Below are 16377 nucleotides of genomic sequence, written 5' to 3'. Positions count from 1 at the left end.
CTGAACTCTGCTTCCGCATAGTTGGATAATTAGACATTTGTCAGGTAGAATTCAAGCGATTAAAAGAGGCAAAAAATAAAAAATAAAATCTCTAAGAATTTGTAGGCTAATTAACACTTTAATTAAAAAGTTAAATGGACACTCTCACTACTTTTTTTCCTGTTTATAAACTGGTTACAGAAATGATTAGAAAAAATGAGTAGAAGATAGACTGTTCGAAAATTGCGATAATAACGGAATGCATCGCAGCATGTTAACGCGTAGCCAGCAAATTATAGCATTAACTGCAATTAATGGAGGCGGCGACTCGAAAATTTACGACGGCGGGCTACCCGTTAAGGAAAATATGGAAGGCGTCTTCTCTGGCGAAGAAATTATGGAATCCGCAAACATTTCGCACGGATCCAACATAAATTATGTTTTCACCGTCTACGGCGACGCGAATGTACGAACTGTATAAAGCTTTCGTTATCACGGATTCCACGTTTAAATCCGACCACCCACGCGCGGCACGTTGTATCTAAGAACGGCACGAGATGAGCACTAATCTTCACGTTCTCCTTTTAAAGCGGTGGATCTTCAAGAAAGAACATTCACTCTCTATTATGGTCCCTTATGCAAGTCAGTTCCCTATTTCTTGACTTTTAAGAGAAAAGAAAGTGCGGAATTTAAAAAAATGAAAATAATATGAGATATAAAATTGAATGAAAATTGCGATCTTCTTCATGGTCCGTTCTTCAAGCATTAATAAAAAAAAAATGAAAGATAATTTCAAAAATATACAAAAATATGCACTTGCATTTTTTTTAAGTGCAACATTGCACTTATACAGAAACTGAAGTCGTCCGAATTGCTACAATAGAAATACCCTTAATTTACAAAAGGCTATCCTATTTATAACAAGAAATAAATTTTTCAAATGAAAATATGTACAAAATAACCATAATGTAATGGTAACATAAAAGCGACCTAATCAGCTCCCTTTGAACCTCATTAAATGCTTCCTAACCATCAACCACGCTTTTCGAACCCATAGAAAATCGCTGACTCCACCCTCGCCTTGAACCCTCCTGAAAACGCTCAGGGATCATCCACCCACCTCCGGATCTCCTTCAAAGAATTCCCTGAATTCCCTTCCCAACCTAGCGTATCCCTCGTCACGATGTCCTCGAAGATGGTATCGCGTTGCCGGGATGCATGGTAGCTGACCCGACGACGACGTCGACGAGCATTCTTGCATCGGGCAAGTAGTCGAGGGCTGTAGAGAGCGCGTCAAGTAGAACCGGTCTGCGCGTAACCCGTCCGCGCCTGGATTCGCAGCTTAAAGGGTGGCGCATGCGTTAGCCAGAGGACGACGCCAGCTACCAGAATCATTTCGCGCCGCGACGCCAAGCGGCACCGCATCCGTGTTATACGCGGTTGGTCCATGTGCGTTCGAAGTCGTCATCGTCGATCTTGGACGACGATTAAACGTGTCGATTCGCGCGTGTCTCGACTCGGGAAACGATACGATGATTATCCTGTGATTTAATCATCGTCTTAATTGCTGATCAGTGTTACAAGGGTGAACGATGAGTTAAGGACGAGATCAGGAGGGAAAAGATGCGAAAGACGTGCGACGATCGCGGCTGGCAGCTCGCGATGATCAGACAGGATCCACGTGAGATCGAGCGTGGCTCTGAACGCGGTTGCAGCGGAGCTGACACGCGCGTGCAACCGCGTCTCTGAGGATCTTACCCCCCGAGGATTTTCCGCTTCTCGTCACAGTTACGCGAAATTCTCCTTTCAATTTTCATCGAGTCGCTTCCTTTCATCCCTCCTCGCGGATCGTATCGAGGATATTCTATCGCGCGTGTTGTGAACTGACTAAAATCCTCTTCGAAAGTGTTTCGAATCGCGAGCGGAATAGGTAGTTGCGTAACCGGCTAAGTGTGTTCGGGAGTGTGGAAAATGTAAAAGATTCGTATTCGTAAGCTGTCGATTTCGATCTCGCACGAGCGGAATCGAGCGGATAAACGATTCGACTGAAAGAAACGATCGACAAGTGAGAACGAGGTGTTAAAAATGCTGTGTCGTTGGCTGGTCGTTTTGATATTCGCTGCTCTTCTCCTGGTTATCGAAGCGATCGCGGTCAGCAAAGGTACGTGACGCACGTGAATGTTTCAGGGAAAAATTTGGCAAATGTGTTCGTACTCGTTCGATTGCCTTTCGAATTCAACTGAAGAACGTCGAGATAAAGGCTCCTTCAGGATGCATTCGCATGCACCGTGTGGTTTCTCGGGTGTTCAACGGACAATTTCAAGGGAATCGAATGGAAACGTGTTCGTTTGGTTCGCTATTTTCTGCCCGTATGCAATCTTTAGGTTGAAGTGGGGCTGAGTGGTTCAAAATGGAACGTGACAATTCGAGAAACTTTCTGTTTTCAATTCGTCTATAAATCGTTGCTTTTCTAGAAGAGTGATGAGTCTCAAAATCAACATTTTTTAATTGGGCTATTTTTATCTAGAATTGAAATACAACCGCTTTAACATATTTTTAGAGATTTTAAAAAATTGTTAGTTAAATTTGGCATCACTAAATGGTCGAATAATTAATAATTCTTCTAGCAAAGGGGCGATATGAATTTAATTCATGAATCACTGAATACAAATTCAATAGTTTGCACAGCCATACAATCTATAATAAACTAAAACAATTGAACAGAAATTTGCCTGAATAAACTAATGTTCCTATGCACGTGTTCACAATTTAACAGTGTTGAATATTCATGACTGTGATACATGTATAACTACTCACACTGGTATTTTCTAATTTATTTATTTTTCAAATTACTGTTTGATATCAATTTCACGATACCTTATCGATTGTTAAGTACGAGTCACAGACTAATTTATTCCATAGGCATGAAAGATATAACAGTTAATCTCGACGGTTTAATGACTTGGTACAAGTGCCAGCAGCGCATGCATTAGCAGCCATCATTGTCCAACTATGTCTTTGTACATTGTTGCATAATGTGGAGTCAAGCATCCGGGTTAAGAGTTTACGAAGCACTTTAGAAGCAGACGAACCAAGCTTGAGTTTCAAAGCCAGAAATTTCTTCCCCGCAATCCTCCTCGATAATTGACGAGTTGAAATCGTAAACGATGCACAATACCTAATTAAAGGAGGATAATGACGGAAACTGAAATCGTTTAATCCTTTAATATTTGGGAAATGATTCTCTAATTCAGTAAAATATTTTATATTTCCAAATTTCTTAGACTTTTAAAGTTTCCAAGATTTCTAAAATTTCTATACCAACACCTTCTAACGGTCTACGCTAAATTAATAATAATATCATTTAACTACCAAAATGGAATTGAATAATTGAAGCAAAATGGATATAGAATAGAAATGCAATCAACTAATGTAGTCCAAACAGAACGCAGTACACAATGTAATATCAACGAGAATGTGTTGATACAAACACGTTCGCTTTAAGGTGGGCCAACAAGAGAGCTGTTAGCTCGGGCTGTTTAGAAATTAAACGAGAATCCTACGAGCGTTTTATGGGACACTGGTGCTAATTGAATAATTAAAAGTCAGCCCGATCCTGTGCCCGTTTCGCTCGGGAACGCAATGTCCGAGTGACACGCTGCGGCAAAGTAAATAATCACCGCTCGTAATTGTGCAATCAGAGAAACATGCTTGCTGCTCAAGTGACTACGACGAGATTTCACCGGAAATATAAATGTGTCAGAAATAACGCTCATAATGCAACGAGCAACGAAAGATGATGACTTTCCATCGATCCAGTTGTTGGTATTTCAAGTAATTCATATTCGTCGAGGAACAGATACTATTTTTAATTGTATTATTAAAAGTTCAAATAGCTGAAGATTTAAGCAATGTAAACAAGAATTAATTTCAATTCACTGTTAATCATTTTCTAATTTCTTTTTTATAAACCAAAATTTTGAAACTGAATGAACTATTAATGAAAATATGCAGAAATTAATATATCGATTTGGTACTTCGAACCATCGAGGATACAATTTGTGGGAAGCTAATATCTGAAATTGTAACAGTAATATTGCCAATAGTTTTAGGAAGTTCCTCAATTTTCCACCGAAATAATCAATGAAACGATAAGCACGCTTTCCTGTAAATTAAACAAAATATTGCACAGTGAAAGGTACAAGCTGAACGCAAAAAACAAAATCAAAATCGTAGAAAAATTCTGCAAACTTCTTGCTTATATTCATCACGAAAAATGTTCACAACAAGAAATATAAACGAGAGAGCAGCAACGGCACTCGGGCAGAAAAAGCGCCTCTCAATTCGAGCCGAAAAGTATCCCCAAAAGTCAGCACGAATTAAAGCGTAAGTTTGAGATTTCGTTGGAATCGACGAGGGGTCTGTGTAGGTGTACAAGCAAGTTCCGTACAAATGGTCGGATCTTTTAGACGATAACCAACTTTCAGCGCAGGCTTGGCAAAAGCTCATTCATCATCGTGTACCTCGGCCGAGCGCATTGTCCGCATCACGTGCACGCGCCCCGGGAACATTAAATCGATTCTCGTTCACGTGTGATTTACCGTGGCGAATTGAATCGTGAAAATGTGATCTCGCCTGCTTACGATTTTTCATCAGCGATCAAGTCTAGCCGCGTATTCCGCCCTATCCGATCCGTTTCGAACTTGTCTCTGACCATTTCTGTAAACAGGAACGAACAAACATCGGTGGAACGTAATTTTCTTCGACAAACAGGATTGCAGTGACAGCAGCCGGTTGGATGAATCGTTTCGATCCTCGACGCATCGTCCATTGTTCCGGATTAATAGAATTATTCCGCGATGGGTGTCCGCTGCGATGGTAATCACCGCGTGAGCTTGTTGCCATTCTCGTATTTTGGTACTTTTATCTTTGTAACTTAAAGAAGCTTTGCTTCGTTCTTTTGACAACGAAATCGAAAGAAGAACTCCATTTGTCTCTCCAAACACTACAGGCCCTCGACAGAGCAAGCTTCGCGATAGAATCGCGCAAGGAAGTAAGAAGTCCATTCACGCGCTGCCATTCCGTGACCCTAAATCGTGTTAGAAAACTTGCACCTTATCATTCGGTGAAACGGTAAAAGGCAACGCACACCGGGCTTCTCTATTTATTTTCCCCTTTTTCTTCGAGATCCCATTTCGTCCGACGAAGTTGCGTCACGTGCCAGCAGTCGTTTAGCGCTCGGTTTTTCTCATTTCACGAATCGTATCGGGAGAATTTTTGGAGCTAACCCGCTGCCTGATACGCCGCGACACCGGTTCACTTCGCCTCGTCGAACAGAATTACTTCCTTCCATGTATTCTTCGGCCAGTGGCAATCGAGGCAAAACTTGTTAAATCTTCCGACGCGGGCTACGTCGTGCCCTGTTCCTTGGCACCGATCGAGCCATCGTTGAATATATGCAACGTGGAAAGGACGCGTACGACTTGACGAGAGAATGTTATTCGGAAAAATGTTGGCGACATTGAAAATGCTTTCTGGCAGGCTTGAATGGTTCCACAGGAGACGTTTTTTCGGGGGACAAAATTTATGCTGATTTCTTTTTTCTTTCCACCCGAGACTTCGATGAGATGTCGCGGTTCGATCTTGTTTCTTTTTCAGATCAAACTTGATGGTTTTTGATTTACATGAGAATCCTCTGGAATCTATTCTTCTTTTTTCTTGGATCAGAAGCAAGGTTTTTGTTTTGTTTTTTTTTTTTTAATGATACTTTGAGCTTTGAATGTTGCATGAAATAAAAGTTTTTTTGAAACAGCACAGATAATGTTAAACTGTCTTAAGTTAAACTCTTTATGCCTTTGTGCTGATAAAGGCACGAATGTATAACAAAGAGGAAGGCCTTTATGAAAATATTCCCGAGTTTCTTCTTATTATCAGACAATAAATAAGTTCAGGTATATCAGCGAGAAAAGTTGGTCGTTTTTAGTTGAAAGAAAATTAGAAAGAAACGTTTAACTATCGTTAAACCACGATTTCAGGAAACTTATAATTTGTTCATGGCCGTATTGCTTGGAGGGAATTTCTGCTAACATGCGAACTTGTTAATTTTAATACCGTATCTCAAGATACATGAAACGCTTTTAAACTTCGAACTGCTTTCGAGCTGTTTAGCTTCAATCGTCTGCTAAGTTATCAAGGATTAAGTATGAACGATCGTGACAAGAAACTGTATGCAATTTTTTTAAATATTTCATTCAGAAGGAAAGTGTTAGTTGAAATGTTAATATTGTAAAAATGACTATCACTAAGGATAGTAAATAGTTTAGATAAGAACAGACTCTGCTCGACTTGCATAAAACAGAGCGCGGTTTCGCAATATAAGCCAGAAGTCTACTGTTCGGATACTTGAAAGTGTTGGAACGGTGATTTATGGATCCTTGTACCGAACATTATGGAAATTTTTGCGGCTGTGTTTTCTTAATATTATTGCTCGTATGAATATAATCAGCAAGCTGTGCTGTAACACTGTGGTTGTGTCATTCATTCGACCAGCGTGTTAAATAATTCCGTTACGCATTAGCTTTGTCGGTGCATAGTGTTTGCACTGCAACGTGAGCTGTGATTAACGCCAAATATTGTTTTGGGTATTGAATGCAACATAATGCTCAATAGGAAATTCTAAACCATGATTTCCAGTGTATATTACATTTAGGAAACTAGCGCAAGTAATTGAATAATCGTCTTTGTTTTAACATCTGGAATTTTATATTCTATTCCCGAAAATTTGAATCTATTTTCATTTGGAACTTCAATTAATGGAATTTTTGTAAATTCTAACTTCTTAGATTGTTATCCAAAATAACAATATTACAAAATATTCTCTATATTTTTATTAGGGAAGGACCCCTTTTTCCAATTAACCCTAAATGGAGCAGGTAAATTAGGAGGTCCATTTCAGGTGAGGAGCATCTGTTCGTTGATTTAATGGACACCCGGAGTACCGTGTAAACTGCAATATTGACATAAGGGTAGTTCGAATAGGGATAGTTTAACGACGACAATTTCCTGATAATGCTTGCAGCATTAGACCTGCTTCAACTACAAATCTTAGTATATTGGGTGAAGATTTAGATGCGCCTAAGGCGTTACTAACTTCCAAATACATGTATCTATATATCCATATACATACATATAACTTAACCTGTTATATACAGTGAAAATCTTGTCTCAAGTTCAAGAACGTAAGCTCTCGGATGTACAGATTTAATATGGTTAAAGCTGTCGCAAACTGTTAGTATCCAGTCCCTTCGATAACCCTGTATTCTACACATTGAAAAGCTATTATAACTTATTAGTATAGAATTATAGGATTAGCGAAAGTTTATCATTCGATCGTCTGTTTAAATTATTAGCTCGTTTTCGATATCGCCGTGAAACTATTTCCCAGAAGGCAAGATATTTTGTATAAATTCTCTCTGCGGTGGTATCAGACGGAAATCTAAAAGCATCAAGCTTAGTTACGAGCATCTTATGGCATCGACTTCCGTAAATAGTTCACACCACCGACGCTTTTTATCGAAAGCACCGTACTATTATTATAGTGCCACCAGGCAGCTTCTTATCAACGAAACGAAAATCGTCCTGTAATGGAGGATGCATTCACGACACTCTGATCGTAAATTAGCCTTTTATAACACTATTCTGCTATATTGTTTTCTCAAAGCTCGCGATATTTTGCGATTTTTACGACCGTCAGATCTAACACTCTATTATTACGAAGTTGAGATAAAATTGATAAAATTATTATACTTTTATCGTCTACGTCTGATTAAATAATGTTATTGTATTTTTCTGGAAATTTTACAGATATTAACTACCATTAATGATATTGCAGATGGAAATGAAATTCATTAAATAAACTTAAATCCATGCGGTATGAATTTCTTGAAAGGCTGTTTACAGCTGGAAAATGTCAAGGAACTATTCAAAAGAATATTTCAATCGTACTATCAACAATCGACGTATTGTAAGCCCACGCGCTGTGGAAAAGAACTCGGAATTTATGGGTCAATTCTTCTCGATAAGAGATTTATTGTGTACTGTCCTTGAACAGTATGATTGCACTGCCTGTATAGTGTGCACGTAGATGTTAAAAAATAACTCCAATCTCTTCACCCACGACTTTGCAAATTATTTGAAACAGAAATTCAATTATGCTTAGAAATTCAAATCATCTCATTTTAATTACACTTTTTCTCTTTTCTTTTGAAATACAGCCGTTAAAACATATTATTTTTGTTAACGTTAACAATTATTTTAATCATTTTTAATAAACATCACGATCCCGTATCATCCCCGCCGATGATTTGTTTAAAAGCTTTCGTGGCAGGAGAAAAGTAGTGGTCTATTAATTACTGAACGACGAAGTTAAAAGGGAAAAAAGAGAACTGCAACGAAAGCTGTGACGACACAATTACACAGAGGTAGCTGGTGTTTCCGGCGAGTTTGCGAACATTGCTTCCGTAATTACCTGACGCATGCCTCGCATGATCAGTTTCAATTTGCGAAAAAAGCTTAGTCGGCAGAGAAAAAAGGTCGAGCTGCCACGAGAAATTTATCGCACAGTTGCATAGTCACAGATGCGGATGAACTTTGGTTTTATGTTCGCGCTTCTCTCATATTTTTTTTTTTTTTATAATAGCTTCTGTCGAACATAATTCATTCATCTCGTTTCTCTATTCTGTTGACAGGATGCGTTATTCCTCTTTATTTTATACACAGGGGAAAATTTCATAAACATGGTATAAATTATAGAATCCCATTTTTTTCAGTAAATTAACATTTGATTCATTTTAATTTGCAACGACACAAAATATGGAATAAAATATTCTTAATTATTCTACTGGATTATCAATTCTTTTTTTTTGAGTTTCTGGAAATTTTCCCTATTCCACGATGAAAGAATTAGTTTTCCCAAAAAAGCATCCCCCATAAAAAGGAAAACTAATCAAATGATCTTGCGCAACGAGAAGGATGACTCTGGTGTATTTTTTTCACCCTTGAGACAAATCACTGCCTCAATAATTACATCGGCTACAGAGGACAGAGGGTTGAATGGTTCGTTATTACGTTTCAATTAGCAAGCACCGAGTATTTACAGTGATTGCGATCGGTTACGTTATTAGGAGAAGCCGAGTTCTCCTAACGAGGAAGGGATGAGAGACTGTGAACAAAGACAAACGGAATTCAAGTAATTTCCTGCCTCTGTTGATGCACCTCGTTGTTTCAAGATTAACCCGGTTAGTTGTTTGGGATTTGTTTAAGATTTCATTGGGGTTAATTGATCTCTATATTCCATTGGGAGCGCGAATAGATCATATGAATCCGGTTTCTATCCAGTCATTCTTGGAGAACTTAACAAAATGAAGATTGGAACTTTATGAATAAAATCAGTGAATGAAAAATATTACAATGAATTTATAGAAGTCCTTAAAAATTTTATAAGGAAATCTTTTTGATTGTCCTCTTTGGAGTATTAAAAAAAAAAATTAGAAAATTAAAATAAACTGAAATAGTGTTGAATTATAGATAGTTTAATTATTGTTATATTGTTTTAAGCAATTAATACTAAAAATTGTGTGTATGCACCAGTTCACAAGATATCAATATTAAACTAATTAACAATTTATTGTGAAACTTCGTATTTACCTCTGCGAAGCAATTATTTTCACTGACGCACTGAGAGAGGAACAAAAATCGTATTTTATTTGAAATCTATTCTTTCAGAATCGATTGAACGGGATTAAACAAAATACAAAAAAAAAGAAGGTTTTGGATATTTGTATCGTACGGTTAGCACGGAAGGGTTTCTCGCGAGCGGTATAAGCATTTTAAAAAAGAATTTCATTTTTAACATGAACGCGAATCGAATGGGCTTGTTATTCGATTAACGTCACGCAATAACGAGGCCGTGCGAGGAAATTCCGCTTGCGGAAAAATCGCTCGGCTCGAATTAAAATTCCAGTACGTTCGCTGTTTACGCTCCCCTATAATCCTCTTAAAACCGTTTTGCAGAGTTAAAACGGCTAGAATTTGTATTATTACCGTCATTACTTTGCCCATCGTTCCAGTTTAATGCTCTCTATCTACTGATCGCAGAAAGAGTGTTCTTTATTTCGACAAAAACCCTAGTTTCGTTTCAACTGATATACCAGAGCCAGATATTTATACGAATACAGAGATTTTTGCAACGAAAATGAATTTATGAACAAAATGCAGGTGCCATGTTCTGTCGACGAACAAAGAGTAAAATTTCGATAATTGAAATAAATCATAAAAATGGTACATCAATTTCTTTTTTTATTTTTCTGATAGTTCATTGTGATTTTATTGAATAAATTTGGTTTTTATTGCATACAAATTTTGAATTTGGGTGCACTAATAATTGTAGTCGATTCATTTTAGTTCAATATGAAAATTATTTTTAAAAATACATATTTCAATTTTCCATTTCCTTGATAGGAAAATCTCTCTCGAAACTAAGTATTAATTTATTCATTTTTTAATCAAATATTAGTGAACGTTGAAACTTTGCAGGCAGAGGTTTCAAGAATCGAGAATACGAGAAGGTCAAGCAAATTGACTGAATAGAATACTAACGAACAGAATGAATACATAAAGTTTACGTATTCAATCGCTTAATTGTGACGTTTCACGTATTTCCATTTGCAACATTTCTTACTGTGCAAGAGCGATTTTGTACAATATATATTTTTAAAATATGCGTGGATATTGATTTTATCCTCAAATTTATGAACAAAGAGAAAATATTAATACATTGTAATATTATCTTAAAATAAAAGTAAACTAATATAAAGACGAAAAAATATAGAAGGATAGAGAAATTTCTACCACCTCTCAGCCAAGTATAAATGGGTAAACACTTCAGTAGTAGTGGAGCTGTTCGAACAGAAAGCTTGCAAATGAGAAAACGTGTTGAAGAAAACTTCAGTGGAAGTTTGTAATTACACTGTATTTTTTCGTGGATTTGTACTATCTACGAAAGCTTTTTAGAAAATTACTAGGAATCTGTTGTTGAACGGAGTGGGTATCTCGATCACTTCAGACAGAAATGGCAACTGTTATAGCAGGTAGATTTGTCGGATTTAAGGTGAAGATACATCTGCGCACATTGAAAGTTTTTGCAAACAAGTATCCTTACATATCCTTTAAACTGTTCTATCACAACAATCGTAATTCAACACGTTCTACATTCAGTTTGAGATTGTTTAAAAATGACTATAATTTTAAATTTAAATCATTTTTCAGCCCATGGACTTTATTTTATTATCTTGGAAGATTGTAAAAATTAGAAATTTCAGTTAATAATATGTTAATGAATATTAGAAAATATAATTAATTATTCGCCGTCATAAATTAAAATTAAAGAAGAAATTGTAAAAAGGGCAAGAAAATAAAAATTCTCCAGAGAAAATCACCACTTCTATATATTTTCGTAGATTGTCAATTCCATAAAACGCGATGATTTTCCAGAGAACGAGACCGAAGCGACTGAACGCGAAACTAATTCTAGTTGCAGTTCTTTTTTAACGAAACGACCGCGTTATATCGAGCACATAGAAGTTACGATAATGATTTTACAACGTTGCGTGGTAACATCCGCGGTAATTCTCGGCCACGACGAAAAAGAAATAAAGATTATTCGCGCATCGTGGCGGCCGCAAACCGAATCGAAAAGGATCAGAACACATCCACGACGAAAATCCCTCTGAGGCAATAATCCCAAGCGTGCGGTAGTTGCAAATTAACCACAACGATTGCACACAAGCAGCACGTGGATGCGTGGTTCGTTTTCAAGCTGCTGTGTTGTAAAGCTTCGCTAAATCGAACGGAGAGACAGCGTAATGAGGATGAGGAAAGATAATTTTGTCATTGGTTCGTTCGGGTTCAGAATTTTCTACTTGTTTATATTTTATCACTTCAAAAATTGGCGCTTTTTAACTTGCGAATCATCGCAATTAAAATTGAAACACGTTGGACCTCTACTTATTAAAAATAAGAATTTTTAGGTTCATATTATTAATGCTGTTCAGTGTAAAATTTGGAAAATGAAAATAACACGAAATACAAAATTAAATTAAAATTGTGGCTCTCTCCATGGTCCACTCTCTGAAAATTAAAACATGTTGGACCTCGACTAATTAAAAATACGTGTAATTAATTTTAAATTTAGGCTCTCAATTGTTGGGTTCATAATAGTAACTCTATTTAATTTTTGTCCTATTTTAAATTAACCTCATGAAGTGATAAATATATTTACCAGTAATCGAATAAAAAATGATGAATACTGAAATTTATTTCTCTTTTCTTCATGAAAATTCATCGATCCAAAGATGAATTAAAGCCACCACGGATCAGGTGTTTCTCAATTCTGATTTAGACTTGAAACAACTCTTGATCGAGCTAATAATTCGACAAGCTAGAAATACGAAGCTACAATCTGATAATCGATTAAAGCATCGTGTGACGACATTCGTGCGACCGCGTGACAATCCCAATTATACGACGAGATTGTCTCGATCCCTTGTTGCACAATGCTCTCGATTCACTTGAGAACAGGCCATTTAAGCACGCGTTTCGATCGTTAAGAGTTTAGACGCCGTTTGCTTCTGTTCCCCGCACGTGCGACTCTCGTTTATTCGGTTTATCGCGAGCCACGTTGCGCGAGAATTCGTTCACCAGCAAATTATTTAATCGGACGAACGGTCCACTTTAGCTGGACATTTATTTGTTGCACGTTTTGTTACTCGCAATTAAGGGCGTACTCGTTTCATTCGTAAAAGTGGGACACTTCAATAGAGAAAAAAAGATGGTAATTTAGTAAAGTAGCTGAAATTTTCATGCCAAATACCGTCGAGGAAGTAAGTTCTATCAATAATTTATTATTCGTCGAGAAACTGATGTTAGTTTGGAAACAATTATTTTCTGAATTTTAATATTGAAAATGGAAAAAATAATATTTTGGTAAAAATAAATAAATGAAATAAACATTTAGAATATAAAATTTAATAAAAGCTTTCTTAGTCTTAAGAGTGCATCTGAAATATTATTATTATTAAAAATATAAAAATCCTTTTTCTCCACATTTCAAGTATTAAATACCTATGATTGAAAAATTTCTAAGGCTAAATATCCAAAAATTCTTACGACCTTAAAAATCACCTTATTCCATTGGCGAGCGACAAAAATACTCCTGTTCACCGACGTATAAAACAGGAATCCTCCATTTCACCGTTCTCGCCAATTAAACCACCCTTAGGTAACCACCGTTTGCCCTCGGGACTCGGATTTTCCCGCGTTCCATTAGCGAAAAACACTCGGATCTGAGTTTTCCCAACTCGAAATTCCCGTAGGTACGATAAATAAAAGAATCTTATAATCTGGACCATTCAGAGGGTATCTTACGTATGTATGAAGGGGTGGCTACCACGGACAGACGGGTCGGGGCAAGAAGTTTGTCCCAGAAGTTGATGTAGAGCCTCGAGAGAAAGGTTCGCCGGGATTGAATTATATAGCTGGTAGCCCGGTTAAATCGGGAACTTGTTATCCGAGGTTATGACAGCGTAAAAATGCCCGTCGTTAAGCGGTCGTCGCTGACGAGAATGACGGGTTAGGGCAGGGGTTGCGCGGCTAAAAAAAAAGGGTCAATTGGAGTTTTTCGTCGGTGCGCTGGCGGGATGCTTTTGTTACAAGAGCTTCTGAAAGCTCGCTCTCCCTCTTCCTTTTCTTTTTTCTTTATTTTCTTTTTTCATTTGTGGTCAACAGTGGAATTTCAGATAGCTGTACTGCTTTTTTCACGACAGGTGTCTCTTTATGTGCGAGATAAAGGAAAGAGTCTGATTGTAGAAAATGAAATGAGAGAAAAAAGCTCCTAAGAAAGAAAATTTATTCTACAATTTATTATCAGTTACCTAATTCTTTATCTGAAATCACCAGCTATGTTAATTCATTTTTCCAAAATACCTCTAAATTTTTTGCAAAAGCGACCGTCATTGTTGGGTAAAATTTTTCAATGGAATTATAATAACTATTGTATTTCTCTTCGAGGATCGTCTAACTCGCTATTCAAGTATCAAAATATCCTTGAAACGTTCAATTGTGAAACGTTTCGAATAACTGAAGTGTTCATTGACTTATCCAACATCCTCTTACGAAAGGTTTATTTAAATCGCGATGATGCATGATCCTTCAGGTTGTCACGATTCCTTGTCGGTTATGTCTACGTACTCGAATAGGGATTGTTGAAGAGACGAGGAAGTGTATGCATAACCGAATCGATCTCTGGTATTTTTGCATCTTTCCAGAAGTACCTGGGTCAACGTGCATACGGTGCGTTGAAAGGAACTGTCGAGAGGACGTTTTGCGAATACAATGCTCTGGATAAATAGAGAGAATACATTTCGACGGTTAGTTCAATAGAAAAAAAGAAAAGAGGATCTAACAGAGAGAATTCTTTGGCATTCGTTGTCTGTTTATTGAAGAAACGAAGCGAATGAATTGTTCGTACACGAAGGACGCTTCTACTCAATTCGCTAGCCAGGTATTTCGAATCGGACTATAAAGGAGAATTTCTCGGGTTTCCCTTCGATGATCGAATGAAGTTCTAATATAGTTGTTCTTTTACAAAGGACTCAGCTTCGAGGAATATTCGATCCACGCTTTCAGAATCTATCTTTTATGAAACTGAAATCTATTTCTATAAACGTTCATAGTACTATCTGGTGTAATTTTTTGGAAGAAATTGCTTTTCTATGAATTAGATTAACCTATTTCCTTTTATACTCTGAGGATTCAACTACTTGTTAGTAATTTGAAAGAAATTTTAGAAAATCTTTTGTAAAAGCTTTTGAGAACAAATTGCTTTTCTCTAAATTAGATTAACCTATTTCCTTTAATACTCTGAGGATTCAACTACTTGTTAGTAATTTGAAAGAAATTTTTGAAAATTTTTTTGACATCTTAAAAATCTTATAACAGTGCTTTGTGAAAGAATTATTGTTATTTAATTATTCAAATATTAAATTCGTGTATAGTATAGGTATGACGTAATTATCGAAATTCGGAAAACTCACGGTTCAAAGGTGGATATAATTAGCCCTGCCGCTAACACGAATTTCCACCTGTCAAACCCAACGCTATTTCACTCCAAATACCGCGCGTAAATTGAACAAAGGTACAAATTCTGCGAACACGAAGAATAACCACAAACATCCTGTATTTCCGATATCGTGTCGGGCGGCAGGGTGGTAAAAAGAGTGGAACAAAAATTGACAAAGAAAATTGGGTATACAGCGAATTAACCGCGGTAGAATGGGAACGTGCTCGACTGAAAAAGGAAAGACGAGGGAAGAGTAGAGGGTGAAGGAGGGTAGAACGAGAGTGGAAAGGAGGAACAGTGACTGCCCGGGGGCCAATAATTGCACAACTTGCCATACATTACATCAGAAACGTGGAACGCATTAGTGAAATGGCGCAATACCAATGCGAAATAACCGTGGTCAGTTCGCTTTGAATATCCAAGCGATATTCCCTACGATTTTCGTCCACCCCATTTATTTTCCTGTAGATCTTTCTGCCACCAGTGGAAGTCTATTACGACGATACCGGGTCAGGTGAAAAATAACCCCCGTTACTTGGACCGATACGAGAAGGGATAAACCGCGTACTGATACACTTAAATCTGTTTTCATCGAACGAATTAGTAGGGAAGGTAAATTACTGGCGATTAATCTTGGACGCTCGTATGTTTTCTTAAACGAGGAAGAGAGGAAATTACTGCTGCACAAGTTGGTTCATTAATTTTTAGAAAATAAAAATTCCAAATAAATAATAAATATTTTGCCCAAAATTGAAATCAGAAACAAAGTATTAAATATTCCTTCAAGAATAAATAATTTAATGAAATTCATCGTTAACACAAACTCTAAAATTAACAATTGTTCTATACTTCTGAAGATCATCTTAACGGCTGATGCTGATCACAAATCAGCAATCATGTTTTGGATGATAAGCTGAACAATAGTACTCAGTTTGTTCGGAGATCAATCAATAATCAATCGTAACGAGACGAATTCGTGGATGATCAGTCGCGAGAAGTTACAGATCGAATGAACAGTCAAATCGCGAGGATTTTCATTGAATACGAACATTCGACAATTGAAACCAGGTTATGGCAGACTGATAATTAAATATCCGGTTACCCTCGACGCTGCGCTTTAATGCCGGCATACTCAGCTCAGCGATCTGTTTGGCCCTGCAGCTGGTCCGACTAACCTCGTTTCGCACAATTTGCAATTATTTGATAAGCCGTTAACATGGCCC

General features: G+C 37.2%; 1 protein-coding gene across 1 annotated transcript in view; it reads left to right on the top strand.

Moving 5' to 3' along the window:
• Positions 1-1392: 1392 nt before the first annotated feature.
• The window catches only part of LOC114871252 (zwei Ig domain protein zig-8), a 219763-nt gene continuing 204778 nt past the window's right edge, over positions 1393-16377 (top strand). Inside the window, exon 1 of the mRNA XM_029176926.2 lies at positions 1393-2140. Coding sequence (XP_029032759.1) covers positions 2065-2140 — 76 coding nt within the window. The 5' untranslated portion in view covers positions 1393-2064. The remainder of the gene's footprint in view (positions 2141-16377) is intronic.

The sequence above is a fragment of the Osmia bicornis genome, chromosome 10, assembly GCF_907164935.1.
Source record: "Osmia bicornis bicornis chromosome 10, iOsmBic2.1, whole genome shotgun sequence".
NCBI lineage: Eukaryota > Metazoa > Arthropoda > Insecta > Hymenoptera > Megachilidae > Osmia > Osmia bicornis.
The sequence above is the reverse complement of the archived record's forward strand: the minus strand, read 5'-3'. Positions and strand labels throughout refer to the sequence as shown.